The sequence below is a fragment of the Apodemus sylvaticus genome, chromosome 7 (genome assembly GCF_947179515.1).
Source record: "Apodemus sylvaticus chromosome 7, mApoSyl1.1, whole genome shotgun sequence".
In the NCBI taxonomy this organism is placed as follows: domain Eukaryota; kingdom Metazoa; phylum Chordata; class Mammalia; order Rodentia; family Muridae; genus Apodemus; species Apodemus sylvaticus.
The window spans coordinates 88,345,008-88,365,944 of record NC_067478.1 but is presented as its reverse complement, the minus strand read 5'-3'; the positions used below and the strand labels follow the sequence as shown (position 1 = coordinate 88,365,944).

The following is a 20,937-nucleotide window of genomic DNA, read 5'->3' as shown; positions in this document are numbered from 1 at the left end:
TCTGGATGACGGTAGCTTAGTGACATTCCACTGAACCGTAACGTTATGAGAGTATAGTGAGGGTACAGGAAGTCCCACTGGGTTAGTTCTTTGGCTTCAACCCCAAACTTTAAGCAACTCTTGTATTTCTTTAGCTGAATGAAGTATTTTAAACACCATTTGGCTCTGAGTAAAGGATTTCGGTGTCCTTGGGCACTAGTTCTCAGCCTTCCTATTGCTTCAACCCCCTAATGCAGTTCCTCATGTTGTGGTGACCCTCAACCATAAAATTATTTTGTTGCTACTTCATAACTGTAATTTTGCTACTGTTATGAATTGTAATGTAAGTGTCTGATATGTACGATATCTGATAAACGACCCTGGGGGTTGAGAACCACTGTTCTGGGGGGAACATCCTATGTAACAGTGTTTGCAGTCTGCCTCCTTCAGCTAAGCATTGGCTCTTGAAGGTGAGTGTGGGGGCAGTGGGAGGAAGTGAAATTCAAAACATCTTTTGGCCACAAGTAAATGAACTTCTTGGCCGTCAGCTCTGCTTGCTGTTGTAAGCAGAGTCTTCACACGGGCAGCATTCGTACCTATCAGACACACATAGCAAGAATACAACTCCAAAGTGAATTTCTTTTGTTGTTGTTGCTGTTGTTGGTTTTTTTTTCTTTTCCTTGCTTGTTTTGTTTTCTGAGACAGGGTTTCTCTCCGTAGCCGTGGCTGTCTAAGACTGAAGAGACCGGCCTATCTCTGCCTCCTGAGTGCTGGGATTAAAGGCGTGTGCCACCACTGCCTGGCACATTTAGAGTGAATTTCTAAAGCTAATCCTTACACCACACGCAGAGATTTACCTTAGGTTGTTAAAATGACCCATTTCTGGACATACTCATCAAAGGATGCAAGGTTCAGCAAGAAGGTAAGAAGTAAATCTTTTAGTAAAGTTCTTATTGTTTTGAGACAGACTATCACTATTTGTTACTATATATCCTCCACCTTGAAACCCCAGCCCTCCACACCCACTTCCTCAACTTTCCATGTGCTGAGAGTGAAAACATATACTGACACTCCTGACTCTTCAGTAATTCTAAGACTACAAATCTTCATAATGCTTCAAAAGAGAAAAATAAAATGAATATGAATATTTACATTCATAATAAACTCTGAAGTGCACGCATTTGATAATATTTGAAGATAACCACAATGATAACAAGATACCCCACGAATTTATATGTGGACTCAGTGGCTTTGACCATAGTGTTCAGAGGTGTTCAGAGGTGGATTTCCCTACACTTGTGGGATTTATGATTAATGTCTTAGTGCTGTGTTAGAATTGAATTAGGATTTTTTTTCCTAATTCAATATGCATATCTAGATGTATCTTCAAATTGTCAACTTTATATATAAGACTTTTTTTGAGACTTGAAAGTGGAAGTATTACTTTTGGACATATTACCTTGGTGATTAGGTCAGCCAAACTCATTTTAGGAAAAACTTAAGTATGTACACAGGTTATGTTATGTTATGTTATGTTATGAAGAAGGGCAGAGTTAGTTTAACAAATCAGAAGATCCAGTATAAAACCAAAGGCTTTATTGTCTAGCCACCTACTGGCCCAAATTTTAACAGATTTGAAAATAAATAATTACATGTATTTTTCTTCCCAGAAGGTTAAACATGCCACCACTAACTTCTGCACAGAGCAGGCAGGGGTGGTGGGCAGGCGGCAGTGCGAGCTCACCCCTTGGTGTGGAACGTTTGCTTTCTTTGCTTCATGTGCCCTGCACAGCACCTTTGAGCCCCACTGAACGCCGTCTAGACGATGTGAAGGACTTTGAAAGCAGCCACGGCCTGCTTTTCCCGCTCGTGTCTGCTTTGCAAGATCTCCAGTAGGGAAATTTCTGGTAAGCTTCCTTCTTTCTCGCTGTGCCTTGAGTTCTTGGTTTTCTTTGCGGTTTGATCAGGCAGACTTGGTGGTTTGGGTTTGGGGATGGTCTTAGCATAGTCCAAAGCCTGGGGTGGGGGGCCAAACAAGAAGAAAAAACTTCATTTAAAGTGGGAAGTTAGTCTTAGGAGAGGTTCATGATCTAGATGGAGATAGTTGCTGTAATACGGGAGAAACAGTGATCAGCTAGAAAATGCAGATGACGTATTATAACGCATAGGCTGAACAAAATAAGTCAGTCACTGGCGGCGTGTCGTGGAGCGAAACGGAGCTGGAGAGGGATGGGGACAGCTGCTGTGTCATTCGGATGTTTTTATAGTGAAAGATTCTTCTAAGTGATGGCAAACTGATTTCTCAAGTGTTTAATCTGCCAACTTTCTGAAAGTCTTGCTAACACACCAAACTTCTAATAGAATTAAACCTTCTTCAATTAAGCCTTTCTACCCATCAAAGACTTGTAGCTGCAGAGTGAAGATATCACTTGTAGTTGATGAAAACTGAACTTTGTTCACTACCTTAGATCCTCTGGAACTGAAGTTACGGATGGTTGCAAGCCATTATATGGGTGCCTGGAAATGAAATCTGGGACCTCTGGAAATCAGTGGGTGTTTTAAAGCCCTGAGCTTTGTTTGTTTTGTTTTATTTTGTTTGAGACAGACTTTCTCTGTGTATCCTTGGCTGTCCCAGAACTCCCTCTGTTGGCCAGGCTGGCCTTGACTTTAGAGAGATCTGCCTGCCTCTGCCTCCAGACTGCTGGAATTAAAGGCATTCACCACCACTACCTGCTTAAACTTTGTATTTTAAGAAGAATTTATTGAAAGCTAATATGGGAATGGACAGTAGTTTCAAGTATCAGAAAGGGGAAAAAAGCCCTCATATCATAAAAAGTTCACCTTCTGCACTGTGAATGAGACAGCTACGGGAATTCCCATAGTTTTGTCACTGTGAACATCTTTATGGAACTGTAAATGGTTGGAGAAAGAAAGAAACAGTGCCCTGGACATTTGGTGAAGAAGGCGAGGTCGGCAAGGTCTGAGGATGAACTGATAAGACAATGGGCAATGGAGAACACGCCCACGTCCCTAAGGGTAGCAAAGGAACGCAGGTTCCTCTTTCGAGGAGTAAATCTACGGAGGCAGGGGGGTTGCAGTGTGTCACCACAGTACACATTTCACTCACCTCCCAACTCTGTTAGGTGGCATTACAGAGGACGGATGCTCTTTACTTATTAAAATAATTCCCTACCACCACCGGAGGAACCTATACAATCCCTCTGGACAAGCACAGAGGAATGAACTTAAACAACCAAGGCTCTGTTTGTTTGTTTGTCTGATATGAAGAGCAAGAGAGCTCTATTCCCTTGAAAGTTACTTAATGATAGAGAATGAAACTGATAATTAATTTGACTGCAGGCTCATGCCGAGAAATCACTTTGTTATTTCTACGTGTGACAAAATTAAGACAATATAGTGACCTGCACGGTGTGTGTGTGTGTGTGTGTGTGTGTTTACATCAGTATTTGTGGATAACCTGTATGTGTAAGAATGGCCGTTTCTGAACATCCAAGCTCATCTTTTGAGGTGAAGAGGTGACCAGAGTGTGCCTTTAATTCTGACTGAAGCAATAAATGCCCCAGGCGAGCTTCTCACCTTCTTCCGAGAAATCGCGGATTTACTCTCAGTTTTTGATGTCTGTGGTTTGGACAGAACGGACAGTGTCTTCATGTTGTATTCCTTGACTTGCTTTGCATATTCTTTTTGCAGCATTAACGTTTGCATCTGCTCAGGGCGGGGGGAAATGGAGGAGAGTGAGCGAATCTCTGCTAATTCTCTCAGTGACATTGGTTTTATGGGGGTGGGCGGCTCAGGAGGGTGACCCGTGTACAGTGGCAGCAGTGAACTGGTTAACGTTTCCCTGGAGAATCTGCTGAGTGCAGCCGCACCCCCGGTGTTCTCTTAACAGAGGCTGAATCCTATTCAGCCTCTTCTTTGTTGCATTTACCCAATTTATTTTCATTTTTGCTTCCAACTTTGAACTAGACTCTTTTTATGCCTGAGTGCAACTGTAGTTCAAACACATTAAATGAAGATCTCCTTTCACCAGAGGAAAGAGAATAAAGTGGATGCACTTCCTAGGGGTTGGGGAACTCGGATCCTAAGTGTCTTCTCTGTAGCCACTTCAAAGTTATCAAGACAACTCTATCAGGGAGACCAACAGTCGCACAGCACACGCATCCCTTTCCACACTCACACGCCCCGCTCTTCTGGGAGGCTTTCAAATCTAACGGAAAGGCAGTGCATACAATAACACAGGCTAAGACTTTTTTTTTTTCAGCAGGAGAATCTAGGACCCTATTATGTCTGCATGGCTGTTTCTGAGGGGTGTCTACTCAGGGCCAGAGGTTTGTACTGGCGTTTGATGCTGGGGTGCGTTTTTAACCACATTGCCAAGGACAGGTAGAGACTCTTGAGGCTGAAATTGTGCACGCTGCTTACTTTGTCTCTGATGGATGCAAAGTCAGGTCCCAGGCCGCCGAGCTTCATGTCTCTTTTCTGATAAGCTTTCAGTTTGGAACTCTGAAAATACAACCACAGAAATGGTTCTTTCCAAGAATTGGTGTCCCTTAAAGAAGTCATCGGGGCATAGGAAGGAAGTACAGTGAAGACCAGGAGAAGCTCTGGTGGGAGCCAGGAGAATGAGCACATTTCTTGGCAATGGTGCTATGTCATGGCCGTTACTGATCGTAGTCTATTTGGGCATTTGTAGCTGGTTAGCTAATGTGTTCTGAGCTTTTCACTTCTGAGATAAAAGAAATTGGAATTCTGAAATACTAAGTAATTTCAAGGAAATAATTCACTCTTTGGTTAACATTTTTAGCTGAAGCATATATAATAAAATTCTCTCCATGCAGCTGTTACTATGAGCAGTTTGCAAAATGAAAAGAGCCCTCACCAACCACAGGCAGCCAGTACACTGATTCAGAAAGTCCCTGCCCACTGAAGTGAATCCTGCCTTCCAGAGACACCTCAGAAGACAATGAAACTACAGTTCATTGGTAGAATAGATAATTCTGAGGACGAAAGTCAACTGCCATTCATTGACAAGACTCAAACGAGAGCAGTTGAGTCTTGGTAAGACCCACGGAGAAATTCATTTTGTTCTGTTAGTTAGTGTGACCTTGGAAAATGTGATGGGCACCCAGAAGTCAGAAGAGCATGTTGGATCTCCCAGAGCTGGAGTTATAGACGGTTGTGAGCCACCCTATGGGTGCTGGGAACTAAACCTGGGTCCTCTGCAAGAACAGCAAGTGCCCTTCACCAAGAAGCCATCGTGCCATCCTGATGGGTTGTATATCTGGTGAGCCTTTTCTGAGACACAGTTTGGCAATGATTATCAGGTGAATGAAAACATTTGTATCAGGTCAGTTAGAATTACCTCATGTAACTCCATGATCCTAAGAATGAACGAGGCATACATTGTATCAGACCCGCGGTCCCTGGGTGGTTTTTACTTAGAGCTACACTGGCTTCTCCCTGGCCCCTGGCCACTGCAGAAGCTGGGAAATCCACTACACTTAGTTGTCTTTATCACCTGTGGGTACTTGGTTTCCAGGGCATGCTGTGGATACGGCACCCTAAGATGCCCAAGTCCTTATACAATGAGCAGTGTCAGTCTTTAACCTGTGCACATCCCCCATGTGTGTGCTTCCTCTCTGGATTACTAATACCTGGCATGATGTGAGCACCACTTGGAGAGTTGTTCTGATGTTATAATGACATGGAAAAGTCAGTTACATTCATTAAAGGTGCACTGGATATGGGCCAATCTTTCCCTGAAATCTCAGGGAAAGCACAGAGCTCTGGCCCTGTGAACTATACTTGAGTTTGTGGGGAGCACTCAGGATTTTGGAAACTTCCCTTCAGGCTGGCACGGCCCCTCCCTTCTCATTTTTATTTTTTTTTTATCTCCACCCCTAAAGTGGATGGGATTCCTGGAGCTGAAACAGCTTTTCTTCAGGAAGGGGGAGAAACAGAAGAATCGCAGAGTTCTTGGTTCTGATGTTTTGAGCTGTAGACATTCTAGTGCTAGTAACTGCACACCTCTGAGTTAACTGTATGAAAGAAGAATGAACCCACCATCTTGAAATTGCTGGGCAGCCTGACACCACTGTGGAAGGCAATATCCCCAGCACACCAGGGGATGTCACTATATTCAGTGTCACTATTCAGTGTCACTATTCAGAAGGAGCGAAATAATGTACTACTCAGGTGCAACACCTCTGCACTTCAAGGATTAAAGGCTCTGTAAGCAGAGCTGGCCCTGTCATATGTTATACCTTTATGCTCAACACTCTCTCAGTGCATCAAAGTCTAAAGAATGAGAGAAGGCACGACTTTGTTTTAAGGAAGCCTTTGGTCTGAAATCGTTAAAACTAACATTAAAATAGGCAAGGGAACCATTGTTCATCGAAGGACATTCCAAAGGTGTAAATCTTTAGGAAAACAGTCTTGACCAAAAAAAGCACCAGATCTCTTCATATCTGCTTCCTGTCCACTGTATGTTTGTGTGCGTCTTTCTTTTGGGAGGGTTGGACTGGCATTGTGACCTTGGCTGCAGTTCTTCAGCCCAAGTGTTGGGGTTACAATCACATGCCACTGTGTTTGGCTTCTCCATACTCTTGTTTTTAATACGAAAGAATTTTTAGTTTAAAACATTTATTTATCAGTGCTTGTGTTCTTATATTTATAAAAGCATTCATATACTGCAATTATTTTAATAATTTTACTAAACCATTTTGGTATTATACTTTACTTACCTGACACCAAGTGGATTTCAAAAATGTGAATTTTAGGCAAGTATTTTATCATTTAGTATCATTAAATAATGCAGGTGTTTCTTTAAATGCTGACCGTTGAAGATATTCTGAGGTAAACACTATATGTTACTTTAATTCTTTCAAATAAATTGATTGAAGTATGGCTATTAAGATCTAATGAACAGTTACGGTCTCCAGTCAGCATTTCTGCCACCACAGGAGTGGTAAGATGGTTCTTTTTTCCAAACCTTGGTTACAAAGTTGGGCATTAACACTCCTTAAAAACTTCAGTTGTTTTAAATAGTTGGCTGAACTCAGACAACCTATGCTTATGACTACAAGTCCAGTCTTCTCACACGTGCCCTCTGTGTCACTGTCTTGGAATCACTAAATTAGGATCTATTTGCCAAAGTAAAAAAAACAAAAACAAAAACAAAAATAGGTTAAAAAAATACCAACAACAAATAAACCACCACTCATACCCAAGCCATAAATCCAATTTGCTCAGAGATGATGAGAGAGAAATGATCAGTGGGCAGAAACCTCATCCTTAGCCTGGTGCAGCTTAACTTTTAATCAAGCTACCAACTCACAAAGGCTGTGCCAGGAAGCATGAATAATTGCGTGTCGATCTTCAGCCGTGCTCCTCGCTAGCGACTTCAGTGAGCATCGAGGTTAGTGTGTGGGGGGGAAGAGCCACAGAGCCAAGGGTCTAGCATTCCATACAGACTCAAAGGGAGAGCATGTGGCCCAAGTGGGCCATCCCCATGGCTGCTGATCCCTTTACAGGATGAGCTGCCCGCAGCACTGCGACAGTTCTCAGGGGAAGCGGGTGGCTCCTAGGGGAGTTTGTTCCGGGTGACTGGCTGTGAGAATCTTGGATCTGCTTAAGTTTGGCGCAAGTAATCAGGAAGAGCTCAGCGCTGTGATTCTGTTTGATCTCTCTCTGTCTAAAGCCTTAACAGCACTGTTGAGATGTAATTCTCATACCACAAAATTCACTTGTTTAAAGCTGTTCAACTCAATGGCTTTTTTTTTTTTTTTTAGGTTAGTCACCGAATTGTGTAAGCATCACCCAATCTAATTGTACAACATTTTCGTCATGCTGAAAGAAATAAAACAAAAATCCTCCACGACCCAGAAACCCTCACTTGCCTTGCCCAGTCCCTACGTGTCCAGCCCTAGGCAGATAAGCTACTTCAAGCTCCTTCAATATTTTTTTTTTTTTACAGCCAAGCAATCCTCAGACGTTATTTTTTATTTACTTCTTGATTTTCGAAAGACTAAAAAGCAGCATGAAGCCAAATCAAAGGCGCTGATGACATTGGTGATGATGTCGGTGACACTGACAATTCTAAGAAATCAACACTGACAGTCCTACTGAGTCTCTGACTACAGGGATCAGACAAATGAACATAGAGACATGTTCTAGGTGAATGCCTAAGAACAGTCTTCATTTATTTCTGCATAAAGCTCACAGGAACTCAGGCTTGGTAGCTTTCACCTGTAATACTAACACATGGAAGGTTGAGGCAGGAGGACCACCAAGAGTCAGGTCAACTGGGGCTAGAGGGTGAGTGACACCCTGTCTTAAAAAATGTCCCAAACCAAAACCCCAAAACCACCACCACCACCAAAACCCAATGAAAACAAACTCTAGAGTAAAGCCATACTCTAGATGACATCTACTGGTGTTGCCCCCTCAAATGAGGCTCCATGGGACATTCCTGGGGGAGAGGTCCCTACTGACCATTCATGATTTTCTTACGACTGTTGCTGTGTACTCCAATGAGTATGGCTGAATTGAAGGGACACTGGCAGGCCTGGAAGTGTTTGTTTCAGTTCAGAAATGTTGAAGCCTGCTGGGGGGTGGGGAAAATGACTGCAGATCTGTTCTCTAGAAAATTCCTCGGATTCGGAAGACTGAAAGTTACTGAAAACAAGATAAAAAACAACGCCTTGGATGCCAGAGAGCAGCCCGCAGAGGATATGCGCTCTGCAGTCACTAAAGTTAATCCAAATAAACCTCTTCTCAGGTGCAGCCGAGCAGCAAGCTCCGGATTGTCTGTGACAAGGAACACCAGTTAATTACAGAGACTCAGCCCTCATCTGCTAGGGAACTCTTTACCCAGCCCTTATTTAGTGGTGGTCAGAGACAGCAGAAGTATATTGTGATAGTTTGGCGTCCCCTGTGCTGTGTTAATTTCTTAGTCTTAAGCCTGGATTTGATGACGTGGGTGATGCCTTGCATTCTGAAATCACTCTCAAACTGCACTGCCAGGAGAAGAAGGGGGCCTCAGGCCTATTATCTTTACAAATCCTCAAAATTTTTACTGTGATTCGGGGCAATTCCCTTGGAAACCAAGAGATTTGATGTGGTCAGCAAATGGGCCTGATGTGGATAATGACTCCCTCTGTCTGGTGCCCAGACTACCCGCTGTCCTATACAAATCACCCGGTTCTAAGTCACTTCAGCTTCTGGAAGGGCTTAAAAGACAAAGAGCACTCCTGTGTGTGTGTGTGTGTGTGTGTGTGTGTATGTGTGAGACATGTAGACTCCGAGGTACTGGGCTGGGAAAATGGATGTGTATGGATTGAAGGCATCCTAGCAGAATGGTCAGGGGAGGGGTGGTCAGGAGCAGGAAATTACCCCTGCCTCCTCATCTTTCCATGGCCGTAGCATCCTGGTATTAAACACTTCTACCAGGGCATTTTCCTCTATTCTTTCTCAGCACAACACAGATTCAATTTGTGAAGAGGCAGGAAAGGGAAACGGCATTTAATTGATATGTAACCTTTGCTAGGGAATAAGTCGAGGTGATATTACCCTTACACCACACCTAAAAAAAAGTAAGAGTAATTTTGATCCTATGAGGAATCAGGGACTGTGCTAAGTCAGTAACTCTTTAACTGAGAAAATCCCTCCATGAGATGGAGCTGTAGGCAAGGCATTTTCTTAGTGATTGATGAGGGAAGGGCTCAGCCCATTGTGGGTGGTGCTGTCCCCTAGGCTGGTGGTCTTGGGCTCTGTAAGAAAGCAGGCTGAGTAATCATTGAGAAGCGAGCCAGTGAGCCGCACCCTCTCAAGTTGCTATGAGACGGGGTTAGACTAAGGATTGCAGCTGGAAATTCAGTTCAAAAACTGCTGTTTTCAACCACAGGAACGTTCTCCTCTGAGAGGCTGTGCATCTTAGGCCCTGGTGATCTCTAAGCTCTGGAGTGATCAGGCAATCGCTATGCTGACGGAAGGATGGGTTGCAGAGGCTGATTGCATGTCTCCATGGAGATGATGCAAATGACGCCTGCTTCCCCATCTGGTCTATAAGTCTTGGTTTATCTGAGAAACACTTGAAAGTGGTACAAGCAGTACTGTAGAACCCAACAGCCATGCAAGGATGCTTCTCTGGGAAAAGAAGTGACCCGTGAGTCCCAGAACTCGGGTCTCCATGTCTACACTGGAAGTGAGGTCTTCCGGTGCCAAGGCTAATAGGAGCTCTTTCCATGCCCCAGAATCATGAGCTAAATAAACTTGTTCATAAAAGAACCTGCCTTGGGTATTTTATTATAGTAGCAAAAACCAAAAATACATTATTCCGCCCTGGAAGCAATCGGTCTTCCTGGGAATTAAAAAAGATAGCTTTTAACAAGATAGGAAGAGACTGAACCATGCGAAAGTACTCAGTACTTTTTGACCCAAACTCTAGATAAGAATTCAGTGAAAAGCGAGTGGCCTGGATGTTTTGCCATTGAAGCTAAGTTGACCCTGCACCAAGAGGCCTGTTTGATGCCAAGGAACCCGTGGCGGAGGGCAGGGGACCTCCGGCAATGTGATTTACACTCACTCAGCCCTACTATCTCTCTAGATATAAAGACTCAGTTTAGGAGAGGGGTGAGGTGAGGGAAAGTGACGGTTGAACTGAGGATAAAGGCAGGATTATTGTTGCCTACCTGCAATGTAGACTCTTGCAAGAGAGGACCTGAAAAGGAAGTGGGAGTAGATATTCTTGGCAAAGGAAACTTCTGGAAAGGCAGGGAGGGAAACTCAGGGAGTAGTTCAGCCCGGAAGGGGAGGGAGGGTTCTCGTTCCTTGGACTGCCTTGCTGTATGAGAAGCTAAGTAACGACCAGCTTTATTCCAGGCCACTCTGCGCTCTGCGTCATCGAATTTCAAGAGCGAGCATGCTCTCCTCCCTTCGAGCGAGCATGCTCTCCTCCCTTCGAGCGAGCATGCTCTCCTCACCTTCGTGCCGCTTCGCTTCCTGTGCCTCTTCCCTCTCTCCAGCTGAAGCAGGTAGCCTTCCGAGTTACTGCGGGCCATCTTCAGCTGCTGTCTGTGGCTTCTCTCTGAACTGAGCTGCGATTCGCTTTCCACCCTGGACAGGATCGGCGGGAGTACGATGCTGGACAAGGAGCCCTCGCTGGGCTGCACCTCTGCCAGCTGCATCAAGGCTTGCTGGTGCTGCTCCATGATCTGGGCCAGCCGGGAGTCTGGAGAGGCACTAGCCGGCTCCGCGTCTAAGGAAGAGTGGAATTTCCTTTGGAGAAAACACACGTTTTTGTTTTTGTTTTTAAATAAAACTTGAATCCATAACACCGCTTTCTTTAGGAACCATTAATCTTTTCAGGAATACATTGATTTCTTTTTTTTCGTTTTTGTTTGTTTGTTTGTTTGTTTTTTTTGTTTTTGTTTTTTTTTTGAGACAGGGTTTCTCTGTGTAGCCCTGGCTGTCCTGAAACTCACTCTGTAGACCAGGCTGGCCTCGAACTCAGAAATCCGCTTGCCTCTGCCTCCCAGGTGCTGGGATTAAAGGCATGTGCCACCACTGCTTGGCAATACATTGATTTCTTGTCTTCAAATCCTCCTCTTTTTCTTTGGGACATTCTAATTCCTTTTTAAAAACATTTATTTCATTTATTTAAGTGTTTCTCTCTATGTGTACATGTATGTGCAGGTGCCCTTAGAGTCTAGAAAAGGATGTCAGATCCCTACACCTGGAGTTATAGGTGTCGTGAGTGAGTGCTAGGAACTGAACTCAGGGCCTCTAAAATTCTATTCTGCTCTAACCCGCCAAACCATCTCTCCAGCCACTAATGGGAAAGTCTTGTTGAGGACTTTCAGCTAATGCAGGAAGCATAGGAAAACAAGCAGGCAAGCAAGCAAGCAAGCAACCAACCAAACCAGTCCAAACCACTGCAACAAAACCTGACACATCATTTTGAAAACCAAAGAGCTTACCATTACACAGCAGCTAGATATGATGTATTAAATTGAATAAGCATTCTTTAAATACATAGTTGAATGTGCTAGAGAAACTGGGAATCTCCAGGGGTGGAAAAAAATGGAATTAAAGTCAAAGCAGGTTCTGGATCAGCTAAAGGCATGGCTTTTGTGAGGGACCTTTGGGTAGAAAATTCAAGTTTTAAGAGTTAATACTAGCAGTCTGGGAACGTGGCTCACTTGGTGGGCAGGCCAGCAAGCAAATCTTGGGATTTTCTTCTCCACGCTGGGAGGCAGCTGTCCTTTCTGAAGCTGCACGCCTTTGAGATTTGCATTTCTGAAGACAGAAAAATGTTCTTATACCTATGAAGTATCAGGGACAGAAATTAATTGGGCTGCCTAATAAAAGGACTCAGAACTGGCAGGAGGAGCCTTCAGGCGGTCTACTGACCATCCCACAGAACTCCAATGTCAGGAGGGCTTCTCTCAGCTTTCTCTAAGATGTTCAGATTGCAAGACAAGTGAGATCAGTCCTAACGCAGATGCAAAACAGGTGGAGAGAGAGAAAAAAACCAACCAACCAACCAACCAACCAACCAACCAACCAACCAACCAAACACAACCTACCAGCACCAATAGAAACCAGGAGCAAAGAGAAACTAGACAAAAACAACTCTGATCCAAGGAAAAATCTAGTGTACTTTTATGTAACATGTGCATACAGCCTATAAAAGAGTGAAAGAGAGCTCAGTCTTCAGTGTATTCATAGACGCGCCTCATGTTCAGGTCACGCCTCCTCATATAGACGAGTCTGACCAGGAACTCAAACTGTGACTGAACTCCTCACCTTGACATGACCTTGAACTCCTAATTCTTTGGCCTCTATTTCCCAGTGCTGGGACTGCAGGCCTGTGCCACCCGACCTGGTTTGATAGCACGTGGATAACACATCTAGACAAGCCTGGTGGGAAGCAGGAGAGATGTAAGCCTGTCTTTCTTCATGTATATGAAGGTCATTAAATCCTAGGTAAATGAACTGAGCAATCTAATCCAGCATGTTGGGCTGGGGGATATAGCATGTGGTAAGAGTCCCTGCCTAAAATGTACAAGGCTCTGAGTTCCATCAACGGCACCAGGAAAAAACAGAAGACCAATATGAGGAGGTGGGCTAATCTTAGGGACAAAAGGACAGCACCACAGTAAAAGCCTGGGAATGTATTTCATTACATATTTGATTAAGTTATAAGCTTATTCATAACAAAAGTGCTTTGCTAAGGGAAATAGTAACAGGAAGGAATTTTCTATACCTACCTAATAAAAACTAAAAATTCTTTATTTTTATTTTGTGTATGTGGGTGTAGTGTGTGTGCATGCATGCACACGTGTGTTCATGTTGTGTGAATGAATGTTGTGTGATTGATGACATTCACACGTGTTCCAGTGTGTATGTGGAGGTCAGAGGGTAAAGGTTGGGGCTTGAACTCGAGGCATCAGGCCTACAGATGTACCTGTTGTTTGCTGTCAGGTTAACACTACACAGCCTAGGCTGTCCTTGAACTCAGTGTCCTCATTCCTAGGCCTCTGGAGAGGTAAGATGACAGGGGTGCACACAACCACACCCAACTTATTATTTGTAATGATAAAAAGGTCAGAAGTCAGAGAGAAGACGATGAAAGTGCTTGCCAACCATCGCTGTCTCTCCAGGAAGCAGACTCTGAGCCTTACTAAATGTATATCCCAGACTGTCTGGTATAGAACTTGTCTCCCTTCTAATTTATGTGTAAAGTTGTGCTCCATTCTACTTTTGAAAACAAGTCCCTTGAAGGTGCCCCGTGGTATCAGACTGCGTGTGTCTTCCGTGTACTTTAATGTCAAAGCCATTGCATGTCAAGTGTCCAGAAAATGCATTTGGTTAAGGAGCGTCAGGGATGGTGTCCTGAAATTACTTTTAAAAATCGATTTTTTTCTTGTTTATAGAAGTAACGGATCCACACCATAGGGAACTCGAACAATTTTAACTCTAAAGAAAGAATGAAAAATAACCTTGATTTCTCTTGCTGGAGATAACCACTATTTCTTTTCAAGATTTTTTTTAATTTAGGTCTTATTTATTTACTTATCCATTTATTCATTTATGACAGGGTCTTACTGTATAGCCTTGGCTGGCTTGGAGTCCGTTATGTAGAGCAGACTGGCCTTGAACTCATAAAGATGTACCTGCCTCTGCCTCCCGAGTGTTGGAATTAAAGTTGTGCACCATCATATCTAGCAACTTTTATGTGTCTGGATGATTTGGTTACATGTCTGTCTTGTACCACATGGATGCTTGGTGCCTTCAGAGACCAGAAGATGGCATCAGATTCTCTGGAACTGGAGTTACAGATAGTTGTGAGCCACTATGTGGGTGTTGGAAATCAAGCCCAGGTCCTCTGGAAGAGGACTGTTGAGCCAGAAATAGCCATCACTCACCATTGGGTGGACTTTCTTTCCGTGTGCATACTAGGACAGTGGAGTTCATGGTCCTTGGGTGTAACCCTGCACCTCATTTCCTTCTTACAAGAGCATTTCCTCAGAGGCATATTTGTTAAGTGGTCACAGGGGACTAAATAGCACAATTTCCCTAAACCTTTCCCTCCTGTTGGATTTTTAGGTAATTTCTGTAAGAGATGGCATTTCTGTGCCTACACACTCCTTTCTAGGCTGTGCCACTCCAGGCTGGAGATAACCGTTTCTCCAGCCATTATTATTCAAGTCTTTCTACGCTTGTTAATTTACTCTGCCTGGGTCCCTGGGCCCTTCCCTTGCTCCAACTTCTAGTTTCATTACCATGGAAACAGTAGAGGAGATTGGGAAGAGAAGGAAGAAGGCCAGAAGTCAGGTAGGAATCTGAGGCAGGGGAGGGTTTAGTTGACTTTTTCTTATGACCTCACCTGCCCAGGGACACCACTGTCCTCTTCTTCTTCTCTTCTCTTTTTCTACAAGCCTCTTATTTCTCCTCTAGAAAACCACTCAACATAAGGAAATTCCAGGCAGTTGTAATGGCTCTGTGTAAAATCACTTATGTAAGCCCTAATGTCCCTGAGTTAATCCCCAGATACGGACATTATCTCTGACCTCTACACATACTCCATAATGCATCATGCATTCTCTCTCTCTCTCTCTCTCTCTCTCTCTCTCTCTCTCTCTCTCTCTCTCTCTCCTTCCCTCCTCTCTTTCTCTCCCTCTCATGTGTGTGTGCGCCATTCACATGCATACATGTGCTCACATTATGCACACACACACACACACACACAAACCTATGTCCATTAATAAAAATACATATAAAAGTTTGAAAATTTTCAAGAGACTTCTCACCAGAGCATCTCTATGTTCTTGTATTTGGTCTCTGCCGGCGGTGTTTTGGCTGGCTTCTTTGTCTTCGTTGACCTGTGTGTGTTCACGTGATAATCGGACTGAGGGGCTCGCTGGCTCAGGGACTCATGTCTATGAGAAAGTTCATTAAAGTCCTGCAGATCGATGTCAGAAAACATGTAGATGGGCTGCGGCTGATACAAAATTCTCTTCTCTTCCTCACGTCTGTGTCCTTGTCTTTTATTAGTGTTCAGTCCCGAGACAGAGTTTTTATATAATACTCTGTCAAAAACCTGCTTGGGTGGAATGAAGGGGTCGGAGGTGGCTTTGGGATTGTGGGCGAGCGTTCTGGAGTCCTGTAAATTGGGATCAGAAGTGTTCATTTGTGCGGCTGGCTCATGCTTCGCCGAGGCGTCATCCATAGGCTGTCTTTGGCTTTGTGGTTGTTGGAGAGGGTTATTCTGATTATTTTGATGGACAACAAGCTCTTTTGTCTCCAGAGATTTCAGCCTATTCTGGTGTCTCCTCTGTTTCCGACCCCTGACCTTGGCTGTTCTTCCCGGAGGTTGCTGGCCATTGGCTGCATCGGAGGACTGACCTCTTGGGACGTTGCCTGATTTTGTGTCTTCATACTGAGACAGATGTTCTTGGTAATTCTAAAAAAGATATTATAGTTAAGGCAAAATCAGAAGATGAGTACTCTTCATAAATTTTCAATTAATTTTTTTAAAATGGGGTCAAAACGTCTAGGACCGTGACCATGGATGGAAGAGGAGAGAGTATGGGGTGATTGGAGGGTGAGTGGCCAAGGAAATGTTAGCCTGTGAGCTCAGACAGAGCTTGAAACAGCTCTCTATTAGGTCTCTGACTGACAAGCTATATAGGGAGGGATCACCAAATGGGGAATTGGATGGAGAGAAACTTCACCTCAAAGAGATACACAGAGGAAGGATAGAGATCCGTGCCAACAGGTGCAGGCTTATGCCAACTAAATGAGTATTTCCAGAATTCTACCCACAAGACACCAGAGGTTTGCCTGTGCCAACCAAGTACAAGCGCCACCTAACACACGGTTCACACAGTCAGCTCGGCGTCAGGTCAGCACGCGGGCCAGCAGCTAGAAGTGACTTCCTCACCAGATGAAACAAATTGGATCTCGTTCAGAGGATCATGAGAGAGTCAGAGCTGTGGTGGGGGCATCCGTGAAACCACAAGAGTTGTTTTTGCTTTCTGTTGCCTAATATAGCCTGCGCTTAGGCAATGGAACATCTGGGGAGGGGACGTCAATCTCAGAGCAGTCTCTAGTCTTTTCGAAGTCTGGTAACAACAAAATGTACTCCCAGAACAATAGATACACTGTGTAACTAAATTGTGCTGTGCAGCCATTTAAGAGTTATTTCCCGAGGAACGGCACACTCATTACTTTGTGGGAAATGAGCGGGGTAAAGAGGCCTTTGGAACGAATGATTAACTGCTTATTGAGACAGTAAGATGACCATGTGCGCCGATGTGTTATGTAACTGCAACGTCTTTTTTTTTTCCCTTCCAGGGCTCACATGTAAAAAAGAACCCTTCACGACTCACATCTGTGCAGGGATAATTGGAAAAGGCAGCCATTAGGTAGCTTGTTGGAGGCCAGTCAGACTGGGCAAAGCATGCTTTTTCCTGTTCAGATTTGTTTTAGTTGGTGGGGAAGAAAGATCGTATCATGAGGATGCAGATTTAGGTTTTCTTTCGCTTCCCCGATACAATCTGCAAGGCTGACAGCATGAGCCTCTGCATGTTCCCAAGTGATAGCCACACTCCCCGTTTCTAATAAAATCATATTAAAATGCTAAGGACAAGACTGTACAGAGCCATATTGGGGCAGTCTTGCACTTGGTCAGAGTTTGACTTTGGTCAAGGTTAACTTCTCCCAGTTAGCCAGGATCCTGCTCCACCTAGGGTGGAGTGCACGTAGTAAAGGTCAAGTTCATTGTTCCTCCAGGTATAGGGAGTCCTGAATTAAACAGGTGACCCACCCAGCTGCCGGAGCAGTCAAGACGAAGACCTCCAAGAGAAGCTAGACAACTTCCACCGGAACTCAGCCTGGAGTCTGGGGGGAAGGGTTTGCCCGAACTGTTATAAGGTCTGGCGCCATTAAAGTTTACGGCTTTGATCAGTGAACATTGACTTAGCCGTACTTTCTTTTCGCCGCTCTTCCCTATGACCCCAAAATTCTCTCAACAGGTAACCCGGTTTACATGTAGCTGCTGGCGGCTACATAGTGGCGCCTGAACGTGGGAAGACCTGGCACGAGAGAATTTCTTGAGGTAGCCCTATCCAGCGAAGCTTCGCAGAAAAAGGTGAAAATTAATGGTGTCCGCACGGTAAGCAACATAGAGGGCAAAACTAGCGCTAGTGAATTCGTGTCTATGGTTGTGAGTGCAGGAATGGATACAGTTTTTCAAGCATACTGCGTGGACCCAGCGCAGGACTGCTTGGGTTGATAAGATAGGGAAATATGGGGAAGGAATTTGGTAGGCATTTGCCCAAAGCTCGTAAGAGCTGATTTCGGCGAAAAGAAAGGGGTTTTTAAAAATAGGCATATGTCCACAGCTTCTAAGAGCTGTTTAAAGAGGAAAATGGATGCAATTGCTTAACAAGCACGCTTAACTTTCTGTGTATCTTTCCGTGTTTGTCCCGGTGCACCGACTGTCTATGTGTATGTTTATGTCCTCTCTGTGTCTTTGTGTGAATGACTGTTTCATGTTAAAAAGAAAAAATTGGTAAAGATTACATCTGCTGGTAACCTTTTGAGCTAGCCACAGTTTGTGTGGGGATTGATTCAAAGCCACGCTGCAGCAGCGTAGCTCACTCACCCAAGACAGAAACATGGCTGGGGAAAAAGCCGCTCTTAAAAGCCCAGAAACCTCAAGATTTGGGAAGACCTTGGTTTGGCTTGTGAAATTCATCTAGTCGCTTTATACTTGTTTCTAATTGGTTTTAATGATATAAGGCTTTACATTTCTTGACTAAAGAGTTATAAATTAATTGGTTATTATGTAAAAGGTATAGTGTTATTAAGAAAAGGTTAGTTTAAAACTGGTGATTCAGTGTTAGAGCTATCTTAACTAACTACACGTGGCCTAACGCCACTCATGCTTTGTTCTTGTTTATAATTGGATTTAAAGGTATATTTTACATGTCTTGACTATAGAGTATTGGCTTAAGTCACTGCACATGATTTAAAAGGTATAATGTTATTAACAAAAGTTAGGTTAAGGCTGGTAGTTTAGGGTAGTCGCCATTTTGAACACGTGGCATGACGATTAAGGCTGGTAGTTTAGGGTAGTCGCCATTTTGAACACCACGTGGCATGACGCAATCCAGGAAATACAGGCCTTTGGGACGCTCCTAAATTGGCATGGTGTTTCATGTGAATCTTGGCCTGGAGATTAGACTTAATGAAGATTAAGATCTAAAATATTGTCTCTTTAATAAGTTACACTGTTATACACTTGAACATAAGAACTGGCATACAAACCTTGTGCTGTAAATATGTGTTTGCCATTAATTTTAAAGAAAATAGATTGTTTAAAATTGAGATTTGCTTCCAAAATTACAATTGTGCTCTAATATTGCAAGAAAACATTGAGTTACAATAAAAATCAGTGTGTCATTGGCTACAGTTTTCAGTTTGCAGGCTCGTAATTGTTAACATTTTGTAATTAAGATAAATTTTGAGAGTGATGCAGCTATGGGTTTTAGAGGCCCATTGCCTCTTTTCCACAAGTTTATAGGCTACAATGGTAGGAGCAAAATTTAACCCTCCAAGATTAAAAAGGAGATCTCTGTAGAAATGTATTTGATATCAAGTAGGTTCCTTTGACCATGAAATTACAGGTTTCTTTTGTTTAATCCTGTCTTAGTTAAAAGGCTCAGATTAGAAGATATTTACATTTGAGGAATCTCATACAATGTCCTTGCCAAGGACTCAAGGTGGATCCTAGGGCAGATAAAAAAATTTACATTTGAGTTAATGCAAAGCTTAGAGCTGCCTCAGGGGAAGCTAGTGAGGAAGTTTTGAGAAATTGTTTCTGCCTTACAGGCCCCACCTAGGGAGTGTTTGGTTTTAAAAAAAAAAAAAAAAAAAAAAAAAAGTTTTTGACTTATCCAGGTGTGGGTTAAAATGCAGTTCAAATCTATGAAAGGTCAAGGAGGCTATAAAAGCATTAACATTTGGCCTGTCTACTCCCTATAAAATTATTGTAAATTTAAAGGGTTGGTTTTTTGCTTTACATTCTGATAATTATAAAAGCATTTGCTTCTAATTTTAAAGAGACAACAAAACAATTTCATTAGAAAGTTTTGCCTCAAGGAATGGCTAACAGCCTTATGTCTTGTGAGAAAAAGTGTTTTGTCTCTGTTTCAATACTAGAAGTTAAGATCTTAAAATTTTCAGTGTATAATGTTCATAGAATGTTTGTTACAGGCCCTTGCTCCTATAGACTTTTAGAATTTTTAGGTAAATGGCTTTCAAAGGTTGTTAGGATATATTAATTGGCTTTATCTTATATTTACCTCATTTTAAGCTTGCCACAGAAGGTCTTAAACCTCTGTTTTCAAGGTAGGAAACGTTTGTTCCTTGCTTTAAGCAACAATCAAATTTATTATTAATGGTTGATCTATTACATGGCAAGCATTTTTAGGCAAAATTAATAACTGTTATCCAAAAGATAATTTGTACTATCAGATCACATGTTTATTCCTTTAAGTTTCTCCCTGCTTCAACACAGATACCTGAATTGGGTGCTATAGCAGCTATTTTTAAGGTGTTAAAGGTCAAGCTTTTAATAATAGTAGATATACATAGCTCATGGTTTATAATTGCTTAAAATTGGTCCATTTTTAATACTGCTAATTCTTAATTTCTACAGTTTATACAAATGTGATTCAAATTTCTAAGAATAAAGGATATATTCTCTAAATGACTGTCCTTTAGGTATTTGAAATAATTTTATATTTTGTGCACATCAAATTATAAAGATTTGTTCTTGATGTCCTCAATTTCTACCTCTACCACGTAATGGTGTTAATCCTAGAGGACTTAGTTATTACAGATAAATGATATTCATATTTCTAATTTAAAAGATTAAAAAATATGTACATGTGACTAATGATTCATTTTTAGGCTGTCTAGTTGCAACTGCTCTAACAGAAAAAGCAACTATATTTTATATAATTACATAGTTATTGCCTATGTTATGGTTTATACTTTGTGTTCCAACTTAAATTAATAAAACAATATCTTCTTGGAAGAAAGAAGAGAGGGGAAATCGTGTCCCTGTACATATAATTTAAATTATGCTTACATGTTTTTAAGAAAATTTTAAAATTTTAAAATTGGATGCCAAGAAACTCCTTGCTAAATGTATATGACATCTTGTAATTAGACATATTGATGTCTAGGTGAAATGAAGAAATTCACTTATTAACATATGCCATGATCCTGATTTAATATTGGGGGAGAAGGCATGTCCTCTGTTTTTTCCACAGAATGCTGCAGAAGATATGCTGATTGTGCTTGCTGAATGCCCAGACCATGGTAACATAAGAGCTATATTGGGTATATGTTCTTGACTTA

At 42.6% G+C, this 20,937-nt stretch overlaps 1 protein-coding gene across 1 annotated transcript in view; it reads right to left on the bottom strand.

Moving 5' to 3' along the window:
• Positions 1–1,714: 1,714 nt before the first annotated feature.
• Jhy (junctional cadherin complex regulator) overlaps positions 1,715–20,937 on the bottom strand; it is a 60,840-nt gene continuing 41,617 nt past the window's right edge. The window contains exons 4-8 of the mRNA XM_052188622.1: positions 15,315–15,967; positions 10,983–11,277; positions 4,423–4,503; positions 3,577–3,705; positions 1,715–1,995 (exon numbers count right to left, since the gene is read on the bottom strand). Coding sequence (XP_052044582.1) covers positions 1,798–1,995; positions 3,577–3,705; positions 4,423–4,503; positions 10,983–11,277; positions 15,315–15,967 — 1,356 coding nt within the window. The 3' untranslated portion in view covers positions 1,715–1,797. The remainder of the gene's footprint in view (positions 1,996–3,576; positions 3,706–4,422; positions 4,504–10,982; positions 11,278–15,314; positions 15,968–20,937) is intronic.